The 23,864-nt window shown below is 50.5% G+C and overlaps 1 protein-coding gene across 5 annotated transcripts; it reads right to left on the bottom strand.

Moving 5' to 3' along the window:
• Nucleotides 1–1,638: 1,638 nt before the first annotated feature.
• Nucleotides 1,639–22,291, bottom strand: TFAP2A (transcription factor AP-2 alpha). Of its 5 annotated transcripts, XM_079301112.1 has the most exons (8): nucleotides 19,007–19,066; nucleotides 15,479–15,505; nucleotides 13,758–14,192; nucleotides 10,791–10,842; nucleotides 8,963–9,194; nucleotides 7,756–7,874; nucleotides 5,322–5,463; nucleotides 1,639–3,794 (listed from the first exon to the last, which is right to left on the bottom strand). In XM_079301112.1, the coding sequence occupies exons 1-8, from the start codon at nucleotides 19,055–19,057 to the stop codon at nucleotides 3,506–3,508; spliced, it is 1,347 nt and encodes a 448-aa protein (XP_079157238.1). In that variant the 5' UTR covers nucleotides 19,058–19,066; the 3' UTR covers nucleotides 1,639–3,505. The 5 variants fall into 5 exon arrangements, with proteins under 5 accessions (XP_079157238.1, XP_079157235.1, XP_079157234.1 ...); XM_079301109.1 differs by lacking the exons at nucleotides 15,479–15,505; nucleotides 19,007–19,066 and adding an exon at nucleotides 22,196–22,291; XM_079301108.1 differs by lacking the exons at nucleotides 15,479–15,505; nucleotides 19,007–19,066 and adding an exon at nucleotides 16,571–16,859.
• Nucleotides 22,292–23,864: the final 1,573 nt, after the last annotated feature.

Below are 23,864 nucleotides of genomic sequence, written 5' to 3'. Positions count from 1 at the left end.
AGTCTGATTTCCATTATCGCCTGGAATATCCTTCCTTAGAAATAACAGTAATCTAAAAGAAATCTATGCAAGGTCATTTCATTTCTGTTTTTTGGTGGCTTGCTAATCCAGCAGCAGGATACCTAAAATGCGCTCTCCTACCATGAAGTAGCTAATTATATGTTTAAAACATTACTTATTATGACCTTATAATGTTCTAGCATAAGACTGCTTTATACATTGACCAGTATAAAACGATTATATTGGGTACAGGTTTCAAAAAGTAACAAGCATCTGTAAATCCAGATATGAATGAATGGTATTTAATAAGATTGTTTTCGTTTAAAAATGAGTATTTATGTGTTGCTGTAGAAAGAGCAGCAATGTATTGCTGTTTATGAATGCTATTGTGCCTGAGGTTAGGATCCCACACACAATCTGAGATGCAGCCAAGAAAAACAGCCCTGATAGACAATGCTTCACTTCACCTGCTACAATACTGTGCATTTCATTTATGTCAAGAATATGTACAGTTAGGGTTCATTCACCTCATTATTTTGTTACATCTACTTTACGGTTAACCAGTCTCTCTTGGAAATAATAAATAACTGTTTTTAAAACAATTGCAGCTTTGCATTCAAAAGATCCACTTTCAATTTATAGAAAAAAAAATATTCACCATTTTTATAAACTAGCTGGCTCTTGAAAATAGAATTTAGACTCCACCAACTCTCTTTCTGCTTGGCAAGATTGATTTTACACTGCCTTCCATAAGTAGATTACCAAAGCAAAATGAAACATCTTGGGCTTTATCTAATGCTTTGCTTCACCAGCTCTACCAAACGTCAAAATATATGAGTAAATGTTAATTCTCTGTGCAGCTTTATTGTAAACACCTCCCTCCTAACCTCCTCAATTCCTGCCTGAGCAAAAAGGGGAAAAAAGGCAGAGAAGAGAAAGAGAGAGAGAGAGAGAGTCAGGGAGGGATAGAAAGAGAAAAATCAGCCTCTACTACCAAAATACCATCAGCACTTAAAGGAGACCCTCTCTTTAAAATGCCTTTACATCCTAAACAGCATTAAGTCTCCCTTCCTATGATATAACATAATCCAGCCTGATCCTGACTTCACCTACCCCCCGGGCCAAAGAAAATAGATTCAAAATCTGAATTCTCACATTTTTATAGACCATCTTCAAGACACACACTGGATTTTTTTAAAGCGAACTTCCCTGTTTCACAACTGGTTTCCACAAGGAGAAACTCAAGATAAAAATTTCAGTCCCTTATAAACTGACACAGCCATCTCAAAATGTCAGTCTGTGCATTCCACTAAAACACGAACCATCAATCAGAAATAATCTGTCTCCTGCAAGATTTCGCTAAAGTTCACAACCGTGAGATGATTTTGCTGGCATCAACTACGGAGCTTTTCTTTTTTCCTGAGGGGGAGGGAGCACCCAGCTCTGATTTATCAGTGTAAATTTTTTTCATAGCATTAATTTTCAGCATTTTCTCAGTAATGATTCTTTTTTAAACGCCTTTCTTGAGATTTTTTTTTAATCTCTGCTCTCTGTTAGGACAACCACATGTACAAAATTTTATAAGCTTATAATTCTGTACGCTATATATAAACATAAATAAAAACCTAGAGGTCAACATAAATAAAATAAAACTTTTATTTTTTAAATAAAATTATGTTTTGGTCAAAGAAAAGATAGTGTGTCATTTTTGTTAGTAGTACAGACAATTTTTTATCCAAAAGAATACATTGTGCTTTATTGTGTCATTTGTCTGAATACAGACTCAGTGGAATATCTAAATGATACCCTGCTCTGAACTCCAAGTTGAAAGTAAGTTTTTATTATACTTGAGGGAAACAATGGGTTCAGCTGCTTATTGCAAGGAGCAATTGTCAAGGGAGAGTTAAACTCAATTACTGTAACCATACTGAATAAAAAATACTGCCAAGAACAAAAATACGCCTGGGTAAAGACAGCTACTGAATAAAAAAATCGACATAAAGCGTATCAAATATTTATTTATCTGGGCAACAAAGGACTATGATACATTGATAGGCATGGAAACTACTGCCGGCACAACTCAATACAACACAACTATAACTGCTTCCAATATGGCCAGTGGAAATACAGGATACCAGGTGGTCCCAAATGTTTGAAGTTCTTTGGGAAAAAAAAAAAAAAAAGAATAAAAAAAAGAGAAAAATAAAAACAAAAGAAAGGGGGAAAGAAAGGGGGGAAAAAAGGGGGGGAAGGAAAGTAAAGCTAAATCTTGTTTTAAAAGACAATATTAATTTATTGCTCTGTTGGTGCTTTCGGGAAAAGGACAGTGGATGAAAATAACTTTTTTCATTTTCCACAACACATAAGGGTTGTAAAACCACTAACATGTTTAAAAACCTTGCCAGGGTCCAACATCACTTTATTTTATCTTCAATGAGAAACTAAATGTCATACTAATTATATATAAAAATTAATGGTTTTTTATTTGTTCAGCTGCTTCATTGTCGCTTTTAACATGCTACAACAGGGCTAAAAATGATGAATCCCAGAGAAAAACCCCCAAAAAACCTCTGATATCTAAATAAGTACCATGAACCACATGATGAACTAAGAGGGGAAGATTTAAAACCCACTAAACAAGAGGTAAACGAGATCACCAGATAAATAAAAAAAGGCTTAAAACAGACTCACCATATTTACAATTCCCATTAAATTACACATAAATAAATATATACATACATGAACACTGATTCCCTTATATAATAACCGTGAATCGTGTTGCAATAGAAAGTTCAAGTTGGTCGCTTTACCTTGGACAGGAAAAAGTTCTACAACTGAAGATATGACATGGAACTGCTTGTATTTTGTGTTCAAGTTTATTCACAATACTGATAAAATGTCATCAGTCCTTTTTGCCTTTTGTACGTCTCCTGTTGCTGTTGTACTTTTTCACTTCTTTTTTTCATTTTTAGTATGGCTACAATCTTAACTGAAGTTTATGTAAGGGAAGGTGGTGATTCAGTCCGGTGAAGCTCATAGAATTTTTAAGTATTATTTATTTCTTTTTGTTTGTTTTTTTTTTTATTTTTTAATATATTTTTAGAAAAAAAAAGTCCTTTTCTTTTTTGTTTTATTTTTTTGTTGATTTTTTTTTCCTCCTTTTGTTTTATTTAAAAAAAAAGTTCACAAACTCAAGACAGAACTTTTTTTCTTTGCTGGCTCCGTCCCCCTGTTCTGTTCTCTTAGGCTCCAACCCAGAGTAAAACGATGATGGCAGTGGGAAGAGGAGGGGAATTTAAGCAGGAGCAAATGGAAATGCGGATGCTGGGAAGGGGTGTGGAGAGAGGGCAGAGCAGTCCTGCAGAGTCAGAGAACAGGACTGGCAGAAGGACGCTCATTCTGCTGCTGTAGCCTGGGGTGCTGGGTGCCGGGAGAGGGAGGAGGGAGATGAATGGATCGATGGGCTGTGAGGGGGAAGGGAGAGGAGAGTGTGTGGGGGGGATCCTCACTTTCGGTGCTTCTCCTCTTTGTCGCCGCTTTTGGTGCTGTTGTCTGTGTGGCTGTTGGGGTTGTTGCTGAGGTACATTTTGTCCATGGCCTTGAGCGCCTCGGTGAGATAGTTCTGCAGGGCGGTGACGGCAGCGCACACCGCCGGGCTCCCAAAGCCGTGCGAGATGAGGTTGAAGTGGGTCAGGCAGCTCTGGATGCCCGGCTCCAAAATGGGGTTGGGCCGCGAGTTCCCCAGGGGAGATCGGTCCTGAGCCAGCAGGTCGGTGAACTCTTTACAGATCTGTCTGTAGCACAAATGGAGCAGAGACACAGAGGGAGGCAGGGAGGGAAGGGAGGGAAGGGAAGAGACAGGGAGAGAAATGAACCATCACTGGCGGCAGCAAAGCCCATGCATTCTCCCTGCTAGACTGCACAAGCCCCTGGATCAAGGGGGTTCCTGAGCGCACACACTCTCTCCCTTCTCTCTCTCCTCTCTATGTATCCCTTCCCCTAATTCTCACACTTCCACAGCACGCACAACCCTCTTCCCTTCACCTTGCGTGCACACACAACAGCACACCACAAATCACACCTTAGCCCCATCCCAAACACAGGACATGGAGACACATGCCTCTTGTCCCACCGCTCTCTGCATCTCAGCCCACAACGCTCACCACAAACCCAGCTGGGGATTGGAGCACAAACATAGTTTAAAGTTCTGAGCAGGCTTAATAGACAGGCCGTGATATCCAAAGGAAGGCTAAGGGATTTATCCGTATCTCAGAAGATTCCTTTTTTGGGGGGGAACCAGAGAGGATGGGCCTGTTCCTTCACAAGGCTAAAACACACACCTGTGTGTCAGGAAGAATGACAGAGGGCAGAGCAGGCAACTGAGGATTTAAATTAGGGTATTCTGAAACGTTTATATATGTAAATATCTCCAAATCCAAAGGGACCTTTCCACAGAGGGGAAGGCTGACGCTAACCAGCGCCTGGAAATTTCCTTCCAGGGAGGTGAGAAGGGAGGATACGAGGGCATGGTGCAGAAGATAGGTTATATCACCCACTCATTGCACAAATGGTTGGAGAAATAACACACCTTACAGCAAGAGAGCTCAGAGGCGTGCTGAAACAGTTTGTATTCTAAAACCCACATTAATGTCTTCCAGTCATAAAGCAGCTCCCATCTCATGCTTGTGTCCTCTGGCACTGTGCCCTTTGGTGACACCTCCGCTGGTAATTAAGGGCTACCAAACAACCCTTTTAATTTCCAGCAAACACACCAAAACAATCATTTTCTTTTCACACACCACCTGGAAGTCTAGGCAGCCCCACCAACGATAAACTCCGCTAGCATTTTAACTGCACACAGATTGTCATTTAAAATATATTTTTAATATCCCTGTATTTGCTAAGTAACAGAGCTGCTGAGGCAGGAAGAACCATTGCCGATTTTAATGAACTGAAATCAGTTTTATGTGCCAGTTTTATTTTACTGTCAATGGGAAGCCTTCCCCTCCTACTTAAATTGATAAGCTAAGGGAATAGGCCCAGAAAATGTTTTGCTTTGCAGAATTACTGCTTTTTCTGTAACTAAACATCCACTCTCAATTTGCACAATTCACATTCAATCTGTGCAAACTGATTTGGAAACCAAGCCAGTCTGTGGAGTTCTCCTAGACCAAGAGGGCCAACACACACCCTCACAACTTACAAAGCCATCAACCACAGGTAATGCATTAATCAAATATCTTCACAAATAAAAGCCCCAAACTCGAGTTTGTCCCCCTCCCTTATTTCTAAGCAACATGTCAGAAAGTTAAATGTCTTACTTTGTAGCTAGAAGCATGTTTTTTCTTGTGACTTGCTCGTTTGGATCGGAATGTTGTCGGTTGAGAAATTCAGCTACTGCTTTGGCAGGAAATTCTGTCTCACAAACGTACCCAAAATCTCTAGCTAGATGTACTGCTTCTCCTGAATAGGGAGGCATGGGTGGGGATGGAAACAAACACAGCTCATCAGTACACATTGCACAGGGGCAAAAATCCATTTGAAAAAAACTCAAAAAAAACACTACATTCTGCTTGGGCTTTTCATCTCAAAAGCTTGGACATTTTCTCTTTGAAAAAGTTAGGGCCAGAAAAGCTAATTACATCTTATCTTGCAGTTTCCTTTGTTCCAGTTGAAGGTAATGCAAATTAGTATTTTCATAGCAATTGTTATGAGTGAAATCTCGCATAAGAATTTTTAAAAGTTCACATTGACTAAGAGATACTTTAAGACAGACAGGCTCCATCCACCTAGAACGTGTGCTTCAATTTACATCTCCATACCTATAGAGAGCCATTTATGTACATTTTATTCACAGCAATTTACTCTGAAAATGTGTTTGCTTCAGCCACATCTCTTATACTCTTTTGCAATGCACCAATGATTAATATTGATCATAATTACTCCTAGAGCTCTTCTAAATAAAATGCATTAAACAGCTAAGTGTTTAAAATTTAACTTGATCGCATATAATTATATGTTCACCCCCAAACGATTAACCATGAGAATTTTAGGGTCATTCCACCGAGTCTGTCTGTTTTGTTGATTTTCAAATCTTTGGTTTTAATTTCCTGAACCAGTTGGTTTTTACTGCAGGGCTTCCTGCCATTAGCTCTAGATCCGGAAGAACGCATGCGCCAATTAGAGCTTCAAAGCCTCAGTCCAGTGAGCTTGTTTCCATAAAATGGAGCGGATCATAAACAATAACAGTACTCTAGAAACTGCCTCATCGCTACGGGACTCAAAGCCCCAGCAATGTTTACACTACCATCTCCCCAAAATTAGCCACCATCACTAAGTTATCTGGAGATCAGGCCTCTGGTTTTGTTTTCTTTAAAACCCATCCTTTTCAAAGCCATTGTACGTGAAAGCCAAACAGAACAATGGATTACCATAAAACCTTCTCCATGTTCATTAACATCACAAATAATGTTAAGCATCTACCAAATCTAGACTTTTTACAAGTTTTCCCCTCGTGATTTTTTTTACCATGGCGTGTCAATGCAATTGCAAAGCCTTTTCAGAAACACCAAGACGCGGCAATTTTCACAGTATAAATACAGTTTGTTCACTAATCCTGATGTTTTAAAAAATGACGCCTGGCATCATCGCACAGCGCTTCTTCCCCGTCTCTTTAAACGTGAAACATTTTTCACAGATCACGAAGCAACAACACAACAAATTCCCGCCTGCACAACCAAACTCAAGCTGAACCTGGACAGCTCAGGCTGAGTTTAAAAGCACTTTACAAACTGAACCAGTCTAAAACGCAGCCAAACTCATAAGTAAGGGCAAAGGAGAGGGGTCTATTCGCAGGCCTCAGACATACTTTGTGTCAGCCAGCGTGACACTGCTTCCAAACTGAATGACTCCAAATCCTTGAGCTTCCCCGTACAGACCACATTGGACATCCCAAGGCATTAAAAGCAAGTTGCACCTTTTCCAGCCGAAGCAAAGCAGAGGAGAATGATATAGCCAAGGGAACATGTGTTCTGAAAATGAGAACCAAAAGGGAGTGGGGGCTGGCAGTGGTGCAATTTTGAGGCTTTCAGGACACCGTTAATTCATGGCTGAGGTCAAGAATTCCCAAATTAATTCAGGAAGTAATGGTCACGCATTTCTCAAATGCAGATGTCAGAAAAGTTAAATGATTTACTAGGCTGCAGGCTGGGAGGGAGAACAAACTTAAAGTAGCTGGAGTTTCTGACATTTAAAATTGCTCAGTTGTCCACCTGTGGCAGAAGAACAGCAGTGAAGTATTAGAGGCTCTGCTGCTGCCTATAACTTCCAGCTCAATACTTATGGGTCTCTTATAGGGCTAAGCCCACAATGCCCCTTCACAGGGATCCTTCCCATACTGCTCCCAATGAGATCTGCTTACTCCACAGAGTGATTACTCATTTGAATGAGCAAGCAAGATGGGGCCCTGAAAACATCTAGCTTGGAAACTTAAAAGCAAATAAATAACAGAACGCTCTGCTGTCTGCAGGACTCGCACAAACCCGTTTCAGGTTATAACAAAAAGCAAAGGCACACAATTAACCTGATCTTTTTTAAGACATAGAACATAACACCCTTCCAAATGTCAATGAGCAGCACTGATTCTGGGAGAGGAGAAAGAAAACCCGAACAACCCAACAGCAAGTCTTCTCCCATTTGGCAAAAGCAACAGGCACATTTTCCAAATGAGCCCTCTCAGCTCTTGGAGTCACTTACCCTCCACGAGTGATGTGAGCAAGGTAACGTTAGCAGCTTTACGCCTCCCGGCCGGCAGGTTTAATCCTATTTTGTCCAGTTTCTCCCTCAGAGATCTCCCTCCATTTTTCGACTTTGCCCTGTTCCACATAGAAAGGCATTGAGAAATGGAGCTAGGGGGAACACCTGTCCCTACTTTGGCTCCCACCCACACATGCCCCCAACACATCCTTTCCCAGGGAGGGGAATAAAGGGTTTAAGCACAAGGGATGGGAAAAATGGCTATGGGAAGCTCAAGACCAACTGTTGCTGAAAGCTGAATCCTAGATATAGTGACGGTGCTTTGGATATTTCCACATCTAGAGAACAGCGGCCCTCACTAAGGTCTAGATCAGCCCCAGAGCTGATGTGGAGCCTTGAGGTGTCTCCCTGAGCTCCAAGGTGCCACGGACACAGGGCAGCTTCTCCCCAGGCATGACAGGAGGAGGCTGATCCACAGGGCAGCCCCAGAGCATCGCCACCCTCACACCAAACTCTGCATGGTCCATCTGTGCAGAGCTGGGCTAAGCGGGGCTGCAGAGATGGGAGCTGCCTTAATTAATCCTGGATGTCATTCCCTGCCCGGGCACTGCCTAATTGCCTGGGTGAGGCCACAGGGTGGGAGCCCAAGGCAGGGTGCGGATCTGGGGGTGTGTGTGTGTGTGTATGTGCGTTCACGGCCACTGGAGGGGCAGGACACACAGGGACCCCACGGCCATGGAGGGGCAGGGACACACATGGAATCCCACACCATGGAGGGGCAGGGACACGCAGGAACTCCACACCATGGAGGGGCAGGGACACACATGGAACCCCACAGCCATGGTGGGGCAGGTTCACACAGGAACTCCACACCATGGAGGGGCAGGGACACACATGGAACCCCACAGCCATGGAGGGGCAGGGACACGCAGGGACCCCACGGCAAGGCCGCGGTTGCCATGGCGACACGGCCCGGGCCCCCTCCCGCCGCGCTGCCCCGCCGGCCGCGCGCGCCCCGCCCCCTAGCGGCGGCCGCCGCACTCCCCCCGCGCCGCCGCCCCGCGTGGGCGCTCGTCCTCCTCCTTCCCTGCCTCCATCCCTCCTTCCCTGCCTCCATCCCTCCTTCCCTGCCTCCATCCTCCTTCCCCGCCTGCCTCCCGCACGCCGCGGCCCGGCATCCCGCCTCCCGCGTCCCCCCGCCCCTCACCTCCGGAGCACTCCGCCCAGCAGGGAGGCGTTGAGGCACTCGGGCGGCGACAGGCGTCTCTGCACTTCCGCCACCGTGACCTTGTACTTGGAGGTGGAGCTGAGCAGCGAGAGGCGGCCCGGCACCGAGCAGAAGACCTCGTTGGGGTTCACCACCCCGCCGAAGAGCGCGTCCTTGTTGATGGGGATGGAGGAGACGGCGTTGTTGTTAGACTTGGAGAGGGACACGGGGCCTGCAGGGAGGGAGGAGCAGGGAGGTGAGGGTGCGGAGCGGGCGGGGAGCCGGGGAGGGAGGGGGAAGCTCGCTGCTCTCTGCGGCCAGCCCCGGCCCCGCACCGCCCGCGGGCAGCGGGACGCGGCGCGGACACCCCTCCTCTCGCTCGTCGGGAGGCGCGGGGACAGAGCCGGACATCGCAGCGGAGAAATCGAAAAGATCCCGCAGAGCCCCCGCAGCCCCTGCCGGGCGCCGAGGCCGCCGCGCGTCGGGACCGCCGCGTCGGGCGGGCAGTGCCCGGGCAGCGGCAGCCCCGGGGCAGCGCACAGATGGAGACGTGGAAAGCCCGTAATGCGGCGGAGAAGCGGCACCCCAAAGTGTATCTCGGTCCCTGCCGGCGGGGAGGTGCCGGGCCGTGCCGCCGCTCGGTGCCGCGGGTCCCGGCCGCCTTCCCTTTCTCCTGTGCCTTAGCCCGCTCCGCTTGGCGGGCGCAGTCCAACCAAGCGGGGGGCTCTCTCCGTTTTGGATAGATCACTTGTGACATTAATAGCTCTGGGAAGGCTAATAGATACAACAGGAGTTAAACGAACTCTTGAGATTACTAATAAAAGAGCCAATTATCATGTCGACTTGGAAAGAGCATCTCTTAAGATTTATCCCTTGCACATCTAATTTGACGTGACAAAGGCTTTACAGGCGGGGGGTGGGGGGGTATGAAACTTCAGGTTCGCTGGCTGTACAGCGATTAGGGTTAGAGAGGAGAGTGCCTCTGCTCAGCACCTCTCTCCTGCGGTGGCCTGGGTACCCAAATTCCAGGCGGCCACGCAGCCATCGCACCCCTCAGAGCAGGCAGGAGCTAGCTGCGCCTTCCACCCTGCCAGTTTTACTCCAGCAGCGTCTCACTGCACAGCATCCTAACACAAACCCCATCACTTTCACCGAGAATCTGCTTTGCAAAATGCCCTGTGCCGCCTTTCCCAATCCTTCGGTTGTCCGAAGAACGACGGGAAAATAAAATCGAGTGAAAATTGGCAATAAATATTTTGCATGATTTGGGTACCAGCTTCCAAGCAATCCAATTCCAAGTGAAGCAAGCGCACCAAGCCAACGAAAACCAAACTACCCTATCCACCGACAGACACCAGTCTCCAGAAACTCGCCCCTTGTTCTCCACCAGTTCACCTCATCACCGCCGTGATTTCAATAAGAAAACCCGAAGGAGTGGGAACAACGATTTCACTTTCACAGTCCCGTTTACCAACAACGATTCAAACCCTCTGCTCAGCCAGAGGCATGGGGCAAACCATGAAACCCAATTGTACACTAATGCACTAAAAGACCGGCTCGGATTTTCTAGATCATCTGCTAATATTTTTCCTCGTTAACGACAATAATAATTAAAATACCCGACAAACGTGGCCATTTAAGAGGGCGGATTTCAAACCACATCGCCTGTTTTTCTTTGCTTCCAACCTTTCGGCCAACAGTACATGCCAGAGGAAGGAGCCAGGGGCCGGGGGGCTGGAGGGGGAGAGGGGGAGGCCGGGTAAGTCCTCCCTGCGAGCAGTCCCCAGCCTGTGACGACATGTTTGGTATGCGCAAGGAAACAGCTTACCTTTCTTAATTACAGTTTGATCTGGGATGTTAATACCGGGGTCTTCTACGTGCTGCAACAAAAGGAACAGGCAGGGATGTCAGTGTACAACAACAACAAAAGGCAGGGAGGGCCGAGGTGGGATGGGGTGCAGGAGAAGTTTTGTGTGTGTGTGTCCCCCCCCCCATTCTCAGGCACGGTGTGGGGAGGGAAACAACAGATCCTGCACGGAAAGGAGGAGGGAGAAGGGAGGAAAGAGGCTTGGGGTGAGATTTCCTTTATCAAGAAGAATCCTGCATCCCTCCCAGCTCTTCCCCTGATCCCCAAAAAAAAAATATAATAAATCACTCACACACCCCGGGGGCCCGAGCCGCCTCAAGCTGCTGAGGGCTCCCTGCTCCTGTCCCTTCCCTCCTCCCCGGGAAGCGGCCCCGGCCCTGCCCAGCCCTTCTCCGCCGCTGCGCCCGCTCCGCGCCCGCGGGAGGGAAAGCACAAAGGAGCGCGGGGCCGGGGGCGCACGGAACCGGGCTCCCCCACTATTGTCCCCTCGCAGGTTCCGCGGCCGCGGCTACAGCTGGGGTTCGCGCGGCGGAGCCACGACGTGATTAGAAAGTCAAATGAAATCATGTTTTCTAATTCCAAAAACTGACAGGCAATATAATGTCTGGCTGTGTTTACAAATTAACACCAGTGCTGCTGAGATAGAAGATTTCGCAATCGTTACAAAACCCAGGCATTACCATTTAAAAAACTATTACTTCCTTCTCTAGTCTTTGTCCAACAATAATACTGATTCTAACATTTTCCATTCTGTCTTGGATTTATGCTCCTGTTAATTGTGCCTGATCTCAATGATTCCGGGTGGATGGTACTAAGTTGCTTTATTACAGGTTTTATTATACTCAATGCTCTCATTTGTAACTTGCCTAAAGTGCTTCTGGATTTAAGTATAATTAAATTGAGAAATGTTCAGAAATGACTACTGCTGCAGTTCTTGTGTTTTAACTATATGGGGAAATATGATCCCTTTATGCATGCACCCTAAACCCATAAAGTAAATGTAGTGTGGCATAATACTTTTATTTGTGTTATTTCTACACATATTCTGTACAGGGAGGACTGTTAAGTTTAAAATCCCACTGAGATATTTATGATTAAATAATTTTCACCGTCTACTTGACTTTCTTAAATATTTAGCAGTCGTTTGTATTAAAGGTTAACTGTTGCAGCAAAGCAAAAAATTCAAAAATTACCCTCCCAATTCAGATTTCTCTAAGGGATTTGTTTTATTTTTAACCAGATAAAATACACCTAAAAGATGCACCCTCTTATTTTATACTCTCCTACATGAAGCCTGCTGGTTCAGTCTTATAGAGGAAAAAAAAAAAAAAGACGGCTAGGCTGGCTCAAGGATTTAAACCAGATGGCATTTGGTTTTCACGAAGTATAGCAGTGCTATTAATTCATAGATCTGCAGAGGCTTCCCGAATCAGCCCACTGCCATGGAGCACAACTGAGAGGGAGAATTCAAGAGAACATTTTAGGTCATGTTCTTCCTACAGCAATCAGGGGCTTGCAGTCAACAAATTAGTTTATTCTTACGATTGCCTCCATGTTATTTTGTATCAAGTTTAAAGAGTCGACCTGCTTTTAACGGATCCAAATTGGTTACTAAATCCTCCACTTTGGAAAACGTATGCGTTTATTGCAAAACTGCTAAACACAACCAGCAATTTTCTGTGGCTAATTTAGCCAAATGAGGGCTGCAATAAATTCACTATTTTCTCCGAGTATAATTTACAAAAGATTTCAAAATGACCCCCAAAAATAGGTAAGTTCATCTGAACATTATCCTTGCAACACGAAACTGTACTCATTAAACTGTCAGCGAATATATTGTTGTAATATTTGATCCTGTAATTTGGGATGGCATTTCAGCAGAAATCACATCCAGATACCACAGTTCTCTCCTCCTCTTTTCTCCTGCAAGTCGAGCAGCTTCAGTCCCTCAGCATGAGCTCTGAGGCTTTAATAAATTTATTGCCATGTTCTAATTCCATTTTCGGGGAAAAAACCCAGAAAGATGAACTTTGATCACGTCCTATCACGTTGCATAAGGCCACTTTCCTAACTGAACAATAGCCCTGGCTTGCTTTGTAAGTAGCCTGTGCATTAATGTCATGCTTAATTAAAAATCATTTTTAAAGTCTGCACTCATCGATAACAGAATTAGGTCCCCCAAATAATGCATCCTCCAATAGGCTCCCAACATTTAATTTAATATAGGGTGTAGCAGGTCTGACTCAAATTCGATAACCTATAGGTAATGATTTATGAGGTCATCCCTTTGCACCGCTACTAAAAGAAGGCGGCAGCATTTTAGTATAGCCCTTCCCTGATTTGTCAATTAATTCCTTTAGAGAAGAGGATCTGCCCATACCCTCTTATAACTTTGTATGTGGTTATCCCATATGCCAATCCTGTAATCATGGGAAACCAATTTTTCTTCTTAGGCCACTTTCACCCACTTCCCCCCTACCCCCCCTCTACATTTGTGAGATCTCGTTAAATGTCCTCACAGGCATTTCAGACTCGTGTCTTTCCCAAGGCAGTAAGAAATCCCCAAATGCACGGCCCTGTGGTGATATTATATATTCTTCCAATCGTAACAGCTTATTGTCATTGAGAAGGAAAGATATTGTTAACGATGACAGTAATTTGATTTATTTATATTTTAGTGGGCAAGTTAGCGGGGAGGCGTCGCGCAGGGACGAGCTGCGAGAACCTTTTGTTCTAGGTGGGGGCTTCACTTTTCCCTGAGGGACGAGGGGGAGTTCTCTTCTTCCCTTCCTCCCTTTATTTTTTTTTTTTTTTTTGGGGGGGGGGGGGGAGGTGGGTGGTGTTCCCCTCGCTCCCCCCCTCTCCCCCCGACGCTGAGCTCCCGCGCTAGGAGGGACGAGCGGGCCCCGGGGCGGCCCCTTGGCTTACCGGCACGTCCTCGATGGCGTGGGGGATGGAGTGGAGGGGCAGGTCGGCCAGCCCCGAGCCCAGCCCGTGCGGGGCGTGCAGCAGGTCGTCGTGCCGCCGGTAGTCCCTGCGTGGGTCGAGCCCCGAGAGCTGGTGGGGCAAACCCCTGTGCGTGTGGAGCAGCCCCGTCTCCTGGCTCTGCCTCTGTCCCGGCCATCCTGGGTGCTGGGGCTGTGGCTGGGCATGCAGGGGGTTGAGGCTGTACGGGTCGTTCACGTGGGAGTAGGGGTCCTGAGACTGGGGGTAGATGGGCTGGTAAGGGGGGGGGAAGTAAGGGGGCTGGAAGTCGGCGTTGGGGGTGTGGGAGAGCGGTGGGGCGCTGGTGTAGGGAGACTGACCCACGGTCCCCAACTGGGGTAGCCGGGCTGTCCCGTTGCTGGTACTGTCGTGGCGCTCCTGAGGTGGGGAGCAGAGGGGGGGGGCGGGGGGGTTCAGGGGGTGGAGGGGGTAGAGGAGGGGGAGGGGAAAAGGAGAAAAGAAAAACAAAGATAATATCAAACTGATTTTCCTCAAAATCGCCTTGAAAATTTCATCTATAGGGCAATGAGGGGCAAATAATCGCCTCCGAGGCGGAGAAAAACAGATCTGGAGATCTCTCTGCCTCTGATTTCCCTTCCTAAATAATTAAGAGGCAGTCTCTCTTTTTAAAAAGCGATAATAACGGCAATAATGATAACAGCAATAATAGCAATAATTAGAACAGGACAGCTTATAATAATTAATAAAACATTGCGGCGATACAACGTGGAGTCACAACCGATCGCGCCCCGGCATTTCAGGAGCAGGTATTTCCCACAAATAAAAAGAATAATTCACAATCGAACATTATTGAAATGATAATTCTGCCACAACCAAAAATCCTTCCTCTGGCCCTGAACAGATCCGAGACAAATACTGTCGCTGACATTACCGGTCGCGTCCCAAGAAAACCCTGGAAAATCCATCCCCACTGCCATTTTGTTACCAGAACACGCCGAAATAGGCTCCAAACAAACCGGTAGCTCCCCACAAGAGTTTTTTAAATGTTTCTGGGAGAAAGCACTGCCGTGCTCCCCTACCTACGGGGAGAGCCGTCCCGATTGCCGGCCGAGCCCCGGGCTCGCCATGGTGCGGTTCGGGAGCGGAGCGGGCAGCGGCGGCCCCGCCGCGGGGAAGCGGAGGAATGCGGCGGGCAGCCGGGGAAAGCGCCGCCGCCTCGACGGGCGAGAGGCACCGAAATGAGCCCGGGCGCTCCGGCACGGCTCTGCCGGCTCCCCAGGCCGGGCAGATGAGGCCACATGAACGTCCCGGGCAAAAGGAATGGCCTCCACGGAGGAGGAATCGAAGGAAAGGACCACGGTTCCGAAAAAGGGAAACGAGAAAGCGAAAATACTACGTTTGCAGGTGGCAAGGTGAAGGAATCGAAGCGATAGGGTCCAAGCAAAGCCTTTTGCCGTTCTCTTGAAGCAGACCCCAAAAAAAAAAAAATTTAAAAAAAAGAGAAGGGGGAGAGGGAGGGAAGCAAAGAAAAATTAGAGAGAGAAGGGCAAAAATGTAAACCACCGAATTAATAAAAATGAAGGAAAGGAAAAAAAAGCCCTCTCCGAAAAGCTGGGTGCGAAACCCCCACTGCCACCGCCGACAACAATAGCAACACCCAGCGCGCACCGAACCCCCTCCGAGAGAAACGTGAAGCAACTCACCATAGCCGAAAAACTGTGCACTAACATCTGCGAAGAGTCGGGGGTTACAAGTCAAGGTAGAAAAAACAACGAAAAGGCAGAGGAAAGGGAGCGGCGAGGCGCGCAGCCCCCGGCGGAGCCCCGCGGGCGCGGGCGCGGCGCGGCGCGGAGGGAGCGCGGCCGGAGCCCGGCGCTAGGCGCGGGCGGCGGGACCGGGGCGCCGGGGCTGCTCCTGCACCGCGGGCGCGCCACGATAATCCATCAGAACTTGCACCGATCTCTGCTGCCCTTCATCGGGTGTTCCCAAGGCGAGCTCTCTATCCTGGCGCGGTGTGAGGAGTCAAAGTTGGTTGCTTTTTTTCTTTTTTTTTTTTTTTTTTTTTTTTTTTGGTTTTGGTTTTTTGTTTGTTTGTTTTACGCTTTTTTCCTTTTTTTTTTTTTTTTTTTTTTTTTTTTTTTTTTTTTAAGCGTGTGTATGATTGTTTCTTAATCCTTTTTTTTTTCCTCTGACTCTTTCTTTCTTTTTCTCCTTTGACTTAGCTGCTGCTTCACTTGAGCTCCTAATAACAGATCTGCTGCCTTCCTGGAGACTCCTAATAGCAGATATTCATGACTATTAATATTACACGAACACTTAATAAGGGAAGAATGGCTGGAAATCGAGCGTGAAGCGAGAAGGCAACTCAAGGCAGAGCCTGTTCTAAATGACGTCCATTGAATGAAGAATCAGTGTATCTAATCAGAGATGGGGGAGAGGGAGAGGGAGAGAGAGACAAAAAGGGAGAGAGAGGGAGCGGGAGAGAGAGAGGGGGCACATGCTGCTGCGTCTGACGAATCACAGGAAAGGGGCAACATTTTAAAAGGTTGCAGGGCATGCAAAAGTGAAAGAGAAAGAGATCCGGAGAGAGGGAGAGGGTGGGAGCCAGGAGGAGGGGGGGGTTGTGCAGAAAAAGGGGGGGCGGGGAGGGAGTGGGAGAGACAGGCAGAAGAAGAGAGGGAAGGGGGCGCGGGATCCCCCCCCTCTTCCTTCCTCACCTTCGCTTCGCTTCCCTTCCCTTCCCCCCGGCTGCCGCCTCCCCATGTCCCCAGCCCCGCAGTCCTTCGCGAGCGCACCTCGGGCTGCGGCTGCTGCGCGTAGCCGGCCTCAAAGCCCAGGGAGAAGAGCGGCTGCTCGCTTCCCGCTTGGTTCTTGCCGCCCTCGGCCGCCCCGCCGCCGCCTTTGCGCGGGGTGGGCTCCGCGGGGCCGCCCGCCGCCGCCGCCCCGTCCATGCCTCGACGGCGCCCCGCCGAGGGGCTCCCCTCGCCCCGCGCCGCCTAGCCGGCTCGCCTCCGTGCCCCACGTCCCGGAAACCGGCTGGGAAAGTTTTTTTGGGTGTCTCCCCCTCTGGGTGTCAGCCCTCCTCCTCCTCCTCCTCCGGTTCGAGCCCAACGCCGAGACCAGCGGGCGCCCGGGGCGGGGGGGCTGGGGAGCCCAAGGAGCATCCGCCGGGCTCCCCGCGGCCCCCCTCTCGGAGGATCCGGGAAGAGATGGGGGAAAAAGGCAGGAGGCAGCAAGGCGGGGAGGGAAGGAGGGCGGGAGGGACGCGGGGGGGAGCGGGAGCTGGGAAAAGAGGCAAGGCAAGGGAGCGCTTCTCCCGGCCCAGACAAGCCGGGGCTCCGGCGCAACCCGTCGGACTGGCTGTGCAACTCCCAAACAACTCCCTTAAAACAGGCACCGCTCCGCTCGCCGCCGCCGCTGCCCCGCCGCAGCCGCCGCGCCGCCGGCGCCCGGCCCCACGCTCCGCCCGCCCGCCCCGACCCCCCAGCGCTCCGGCCGCCCCGGGCGCTCAACGCGGCTGGCCGGGCTTTCATGCCGTTTTTCTGCGTCCATTTTTCCTTTTTTTTTTTTTTTTCCCTTTTTTTTTTTTTTTTTTTTTTTTTTTTTTTCCCCAGCTTTCATCCATTTTTTGTTTCTTTTTTCCTTTTTTTTCCCCCTACCCCCAGCCGGGCACAGCCACCCTCTTTTCCATCCTCTCTTAATAGTGTCCTTTCACCCGCTCCCGAGGTATGCACGGAGAGCCAACCCCACACGTACGCACAAAATCCGGCCGGTTCGCGGAGCGGCTGCTGCTCCCGCCGTGTTTGGTAACACCTCGGTGCTAAGTCCCATTAACGCAAAGCAACAAAAGCCATTTGCGATGAAATCCACACGCTCGCACGTGTGCAAACTGGAAGACCGATCCTGAGGGGAGGGAGGGGGAAAAGGCATGCTTTCCACCCGAAACGCAGATGAAGAATATGTCTTTTTTCCCGGACTGAAAGAATTTTTTTAAAAATCCAAAACACCAGAAAAACCCAACCCAGACAACCAAAAATAATAATTAATAAAACCTTACACAACCCACAAACCCCAACACTCCTGGCGCCTCATTCATAGAAATCAAGCACCCGCCAATGAGTGAATCTAAAGCTCAGCTCCCACATCGGGAGACAGCTCCATCCCAAACTCCTAGATCCAGGATCACCAAATCACTTAGTCGGCGCTGAGCCTGCCGAGTCCTCGGTCCCTTTCCTAAACTACAGCATCGCCCAAAACAGCGTCAGGGTCGGACGGGAGAGTGCCCCCCTCGACCCAGAGATGCATGTCCGTCGAGGCTGAGGGGATCTTCCCGCGTGGGTCACCACCAAATAACTGCGTTCACTTGCAAAGTAGAGTCTTTTATTGCGCGGTTTGAACGCACTGCACAGGCAACTTTTCGAAACGGGTGACAATAGTATTCGTTGGTTTGAGACTAGGCATGGGTCCTGGGCATCACTCTTCTTTTTCCTCTTCTTCTCTTTTTTGTCAGATTAAAAGACACCCGCCTCTTTCTAAATATATGGATGCACATACGGACAGAGATGCACGCATACAATCTGTGCTGAACAGCTCCAAAACCGAATGAGATGGATTTTATTTTTTTCCCAAGCGGTTAAATTACTATGTCTCAAACCCGTGAGAATGTGGCCCTGAAATTAGGAGGCTGGGGAAACATTGCTACCAAACCCGTGATTTCAGTTAGGCAGCTGACCCCTGTAAAATTTGTGCACTCGGTATAATGCACCCGCAGATATATCGAAAAGGCTGAATTTAAGCGTCGGTCCTGAGCCAATTTATTTGGATGCCTCGGGTACCTAGAGTGCAAGAATAATTCTCTTCCCTTTGTCTCTTGGCCCTCTCATTCATTCATCTGTCCATTCATTCAGCCAGCCGCCTATCCATCCATCCATCCATCCATATGGATGAGTGTAGCATCCTACAAGAGCCTTATCTACGGAGGATCTACCTATAGACCAGGCTGCTTCTGGATCCTGTTTGCCTTTCCTCATACATTCCGACAAAGCCGTGTTTCCAAAAGCCCCGAAGTTCCTGGGGAAGGACCCCAGCCCTCTCCGGCTGCAGGACCGCAAGGAAGCCTGACGACCGAGCAGAAGTTTTCCTAAACGAAATTGAGAGACGGAGGGATGCTGAAGGCTCCCGCTTGAAGCTGCGGGTCCGGGGCTGTGCCCGGGCCCGGGGGAAGCGCTTACCTCACATTCCTCATACTTGATATTATCCGTTAGTTTCCAAAGCATTTTCATGGATTGGCGTGAGAGAGGATTTGGTTCTCCCTGCCTTGCCTCTCCCTACGGTGGCGGTGCCGGGCGGCGTGGGGAGCGCGGCTGGCGGAGGCTCGGCAGCGCTCCCGTCCGCGCTCGGAGATCTCCCTCTAATGGTGGAAACTTTTCCCTTTTCCAGCTCTTTACCCACAGTCTAATCGCCTCATTAGCATATCAACAACAGCCCAATTGCTCGCCAGCACAACAACCTGCAGCGATGGACACAGGTAGAAGGGACCCACGAGCAAGAAAAAAAAAAAAAAAATTAATGACAAAATCAGCTTTCTTCGACCTGCCGAGCCCCGGCGCGGGGGGGCAGTGGGCCCTGCCTGCGGGCCGCTGCTAACCTCCGTGCCTCTGCCTGCCAGCGGGGAGAGAAGTGGCCAGCGAAATCAAGGAGGCTATCATCCCATCCGCGGAAAGTTTGGGGCTAGCCATGAAAACCCCATGGGATTTATCTCTCCCCCAATCCACTCTTTTTTTTTTCCTTTTTTTTTTTTTTTTTTTCCACGGGGGTTAAAGGAAGCAAAGCGAGGAGCAATGAGACTCGAGTCCTGCTCGAACGAGGTTATTGTCTGCGGAGGCTTCTTTTGCCCTCTGGATTTGGTCTTTTTTTGTGGACATTTTAAAAGCTTCTTCCCTCCGCAAATTAATTTTTTTTTTCTTCTCGGCTTTGTTGGCTATTGGTCTTCAAAAAAACACCACCCCGAACAAATCCGACATTATCTCCCACATAGAAGTGGGCGAGCGGTAAATTGACTGTAGCAGGAGCCAAAAAGTCTTTTGCAAGCACTTGAGCTGAAGGACAAAACAATGACCACAATAAAACTTTGGTACTTTCTTAGGTGGAGCGCTTCGTTTGCTTAACAATGTGCCGTTAAGAGAGCGCTCAGGCTGCCCTCCCGGGGGGCTGCTTCTCCACCCTTCTCCTCTTTTATTTCCCCGGGTGCCCAGCCTTGATCCATCCACCGAAAGGCTACGTTTTTCCCGTTTTACTCCTTTTATTTTTTTTTTTTTCCTCTTTGGGATCACCTCTTTGGGTGATCCCTCGCTTTGCCGAAGGGCGAGGCATTCCCCTCTCCGTGGGGCTGGCGCAGCTCGCCAAGCTAGCCCGTGTCCCCAGGCGTCCCCAGGAGCCGGGCATCCCCATGGCTGCCTGTGCACCTGGCTGCCCTGCTGCTCACCGAAACTTCCTTTTGCCGACGGCAAAACCTGCCTTGTCGGCCTGGAAGACCCTCCCGGGGCCACCCTCCCCCCACGCCCTCCACGTCGGAGGAAAATTTACTGCCTCTAGGAGCAAATGGCCCCTGCACTCCGATGGGGAGCCGCAGCGGGCCCTCGGGGGCCCGGCCCACGTGTCGCCACGCCGGGAAGGGTGGCAGAGCCCCCGGGCTCCCGGGTCTGCTCCTTCACACACACACATCCATGTCCCCTAAACGGATTTTTTCCCCCTTCCCCCCTCCTCCACCATACTCCCACCCCCGATGCTCTTTTTCACCAGCGCTTTTGTCTGCCACTGGCAGGAGAGTAAATTGTTGTTTTTACTCCCATTGAGGTTCAAATGGAGCTGGCAGATTAAGCCTAGTTAATGCCCCGGGGGGGTGGTGGAGATGAGAAAAAGAGGGAAGGGGGTTGACGAAGGGGCCCATCGCCCCTTAGCGCCGTCCTGTCTGAACCGGGACGGGCGGGAAAGCCTCCCACCCGGGACAGCCTCCCACCTGCGGCTGCTCGGCACTCCCGAGGGCCAAACCCTGACCCTTTCGCCTTCTCTCACCAGGCCCGGGCCGGTGGAGGGCAGGGTTGCGAGGGGAGTGGGCGGTTTTCCCTAGAGATCCACGCGGGGCAGCGGGAGGCGGGTCCGCACGGCCCGGCCCCTCCGTCCAGCGGGGCCCCGCAGAGCCGGTGAGAAGGAGCCAGGAAGGCCGGGGTGCAAGGAAAAGTCGGGAATAGATCTCAAGGCAGATAACCCGTAAATACGATTGCGCAAGAATTGATTTCAGTAAAAGAAAAGAAAATCTTATTGTGATCGCTTTTTCGCCCCGGCCTGATAAAAAATATTTTAGCAGATATGAAAATAATTTAAATAATTTAAATAATTTTTGTTTACTTATCTTGTTCCCCCACTTTTTTTTTGTTTTTTTTTGGTTTTTTTTTTTTTTTTTTGTTTCCCAAAGACTACTTGCTGCTAATCTAAAGGAATTAAAAAAAAAATACTCTAAGGAAATACTTAGTTGAGAGATTCGAAAAGTTGGAAGTAAAAAAAAGAAACTTGGCTCCCCATCTGGAACTGGACTCTCCTGGGGAAGAAATAAATTTTTTTTAAGGTCTTTTTCTTTAAGAAAATCCCGTGTGCTTGAACAGAACTGTGCATCTTCAATTAAAGTAGTCGGCAAACTCTGCTCATCCGGCCCGAGCGGACGGGCACCAGGGCGCTCCAGGGTTTTCCAAGTGTCTCCCGGTTCGTGAGCCTCCGTAATTCCACACGTGTAGTTAGCCGTGGTGCGTGCGGGTCTCCGGGGTCCGTGGGGCCGGTCGGAGCCCCGGCAGGCCGTGTGTTCCCCGCCTGGCCTCTCTCGCTGGTGGGTCCTGCTTTTCCCTGCAGCTTATCCCGCGGGAGTGCTTCCACGGGCGCCCCCGCTGCATCTACCGCCGGGTGGGACCCGGCAGCGCTATTTTTCCATGGGATAGGCTGGGGTGGGAGCTGGTGGAGAGGTTCCAGCTCCCGCGGCGAAACCCGGTGCGGGCGGGTCACGCCGGAGGCTGCGGGCCGTGTCCCGCGTGGGTCCGGCCGCGTTCCGTGGGTAGCCCCAGGGCTCCGGCCGCCGCCAGCCCCGGGCACGGGAACGCCGGGCGAGCACACGCCACCTGGGCCGACCCACGCTGCCGGGGTCGTGTCACCCACGGAGCAGCCCCTCTCGACCCCAGGCCGCCGCTCTCTACCTGTTGCAGCCGGGCCTCACGAGTGGCCGCGGGCAGCCCCAGCACCGAGAGCCGCAAAACACCCAACCCCAGCGTCAGCCTTGCCCCCAACTCCCTCCGGGCTCGTCACCTTTCTCGCTCCAGCCCTGCCTCCCGTCCCAAAATAACAATAAACCCCCGCAGGGCAGAGGGTCACCTTACCTGCCAGTCCCCCATCTTGGCGAGGATAGACATCCTGGTTGCGGGCTCCGAGTCCCCAGGTCCCTGCTGGTCATGGACTGCGAGGGCAAGCCACTCGCCTGGGACGCCTGTGGGTAAATCCTCCCCTTACCTGAGCCGGGACTCTCTCACCTGGCCATAAAGAGCTGGGTGCTCCCTGCCCGCGCCTGCGCGCTGCCTCCGCGCTGTCTGCGCGCTGCCCCCCGCCGCCGCGCTCCCACCGCGCCCTCCCGGGCCCTGCGCTCCCGGGGGACCGCCAGCCGAGCCCCCCGGCAGGGTCCCGAGTGTGCCCCGGCATCCTGCAGCCGCCGGACCCCTGCCCGCTCCGCCGTGGTGCCGCGTCCCCGTGCTATCCCAGCAGCTCTGTCCGCCCGGGTGCCCGGGTGGGGGCGGGAGAGCCCCCCAGGCTTCGCCTTCCCCCGGGGGGCCGGTGGAATGTTACCTCGGGGGCAAGTTGTGGAGGAGTATATGGACGTAGTAATAATAATAGTAATAATAATAGTAGTAATGATGACAATAATGACAACAACGTCAGTAGCCCAGAAAGGCAAAGCACCGGGAGGGCTGAACTAGCCCAGATGGGTGACGGAAGCGCTGCAAATTGCCAGAGGAGCCCAGGGAGAAGCAAAGACATCCCCCCCCCTTCAGTGCAGACAGTCTTTCCAGCCCCTGGTACTGGGGCCAAGAGGGCGCGGAAGGCAGTGGCCGGGGTGATGGGCACCAGGCTGGCCGGGGTCTGTCCCGCGTGGGGCGAGGGATGCTGCGTTCCCGCGGGGAAAGCTGGCCTGCGACAGCCTGTGGCCCTCGGGCCTCTCTGCGTCCGTACCCCTTTTCCCCGCCCACGTTTTGTTGGTTTTTTCCCCCTCGGGGATTCAAGCGCCGAAGTGCCCTGGAAGCTCGCCAGTGCGTCGCGCAGCCCTGATTTCACACCGAAGAAGTGGGAAAGCACGGACCCTGCCTCATTTCTCGGGGCAGGGCACTGGGGACGTGGGTAGAAGCAGTACAGCTGCAGGATTTTCGGGAGGGATGCAAATAATTTCCACTTCGCAGCTGCACAGCAAACCCTTTTAACTTTTCAGAGACAAGTGAATGGGGCATCATGTCCAAGGTATGGGACAGTGTGAGGTTTCCTGAAGGTCGGCGTGCATTGTCTCCCAGCAGTGAGGCTGTGTTGGGTTGGGTGCTGCACTGACCCCAGTCTCCAGTAAAAGGAAGGGGATCACACCCCGTCACCCCACCATAAGGGCTTGGATACAAGGATCTTACGGAAGGGAGTTCCTGCCCTATCTCCAGGCAGGTGGGAAGAGGGAAACAAGAGTTGGCACCCGCATCCATTGGATCCCGGGGGATCGCCAGGGCCGCGGGCAGCCGAATCGGCTCCTGTGGGGCTTCTCTTCTCATCCACGGTTCCCAGCGAGCCCGGGCACCCTCTGAGGAGCCCGGCGGGGCGGGGCGCGGGCAATGGGCCGTGCGGCGCGCTTCGCACCGCCGCTCCCAGCGCCGGCCCGCGCTGTACAGTTAGCGTCAAATTACAGCAATTAACCGGGCACCGGAATTTAATTACACGGCCCTGCCCCTTTCCCACTGCCCTCCGTCCTGGGGAGCCTCCTGCTCGGGGACGACGCGGAGCAAAGACAGCCCCGTGCGAAAC

Source organism: Erithacus rubecula (genome assembly GCF_903797595.1).
Source record: "Erithacus rubecula genome assembly, chromosome: 3".
NCBI lineage: Eukaryota > Metazoa > Chordata > Aves > Passeriformes > Muscicapidae > Erithacus > Erithacus rubecula.
Note: the sequence above shows the minus strand (reverse complement) of the source record. Positions and strands in the feature narration are given on the sequence as shown.

Bases quoted from the DNA above. Each gene is read 5' to 3' on its own strand.
- TFAP2A (XM_079301108.1), bottom strand. From the start codon at position 16,726: ATGGACGGGGCGGCGGCGGCGGGCGGCCCCGCGGAGCCCACCCCGCGC. The intron at 5,464-7,755 runs GTAAGTGACTCC...CTCCCTATTCAG, and splicing joins GCTCACATCACTCGTGGAGG to GAGAAGCAGTACATCTAGCT. The intron at 3,795-5,321 runs GTAAGACATTTA...TTTGTGCTACAG, and splicing joins AACATGCTTCTAGCTACAAA to ACAGATCTGTAAAGAGTTCA.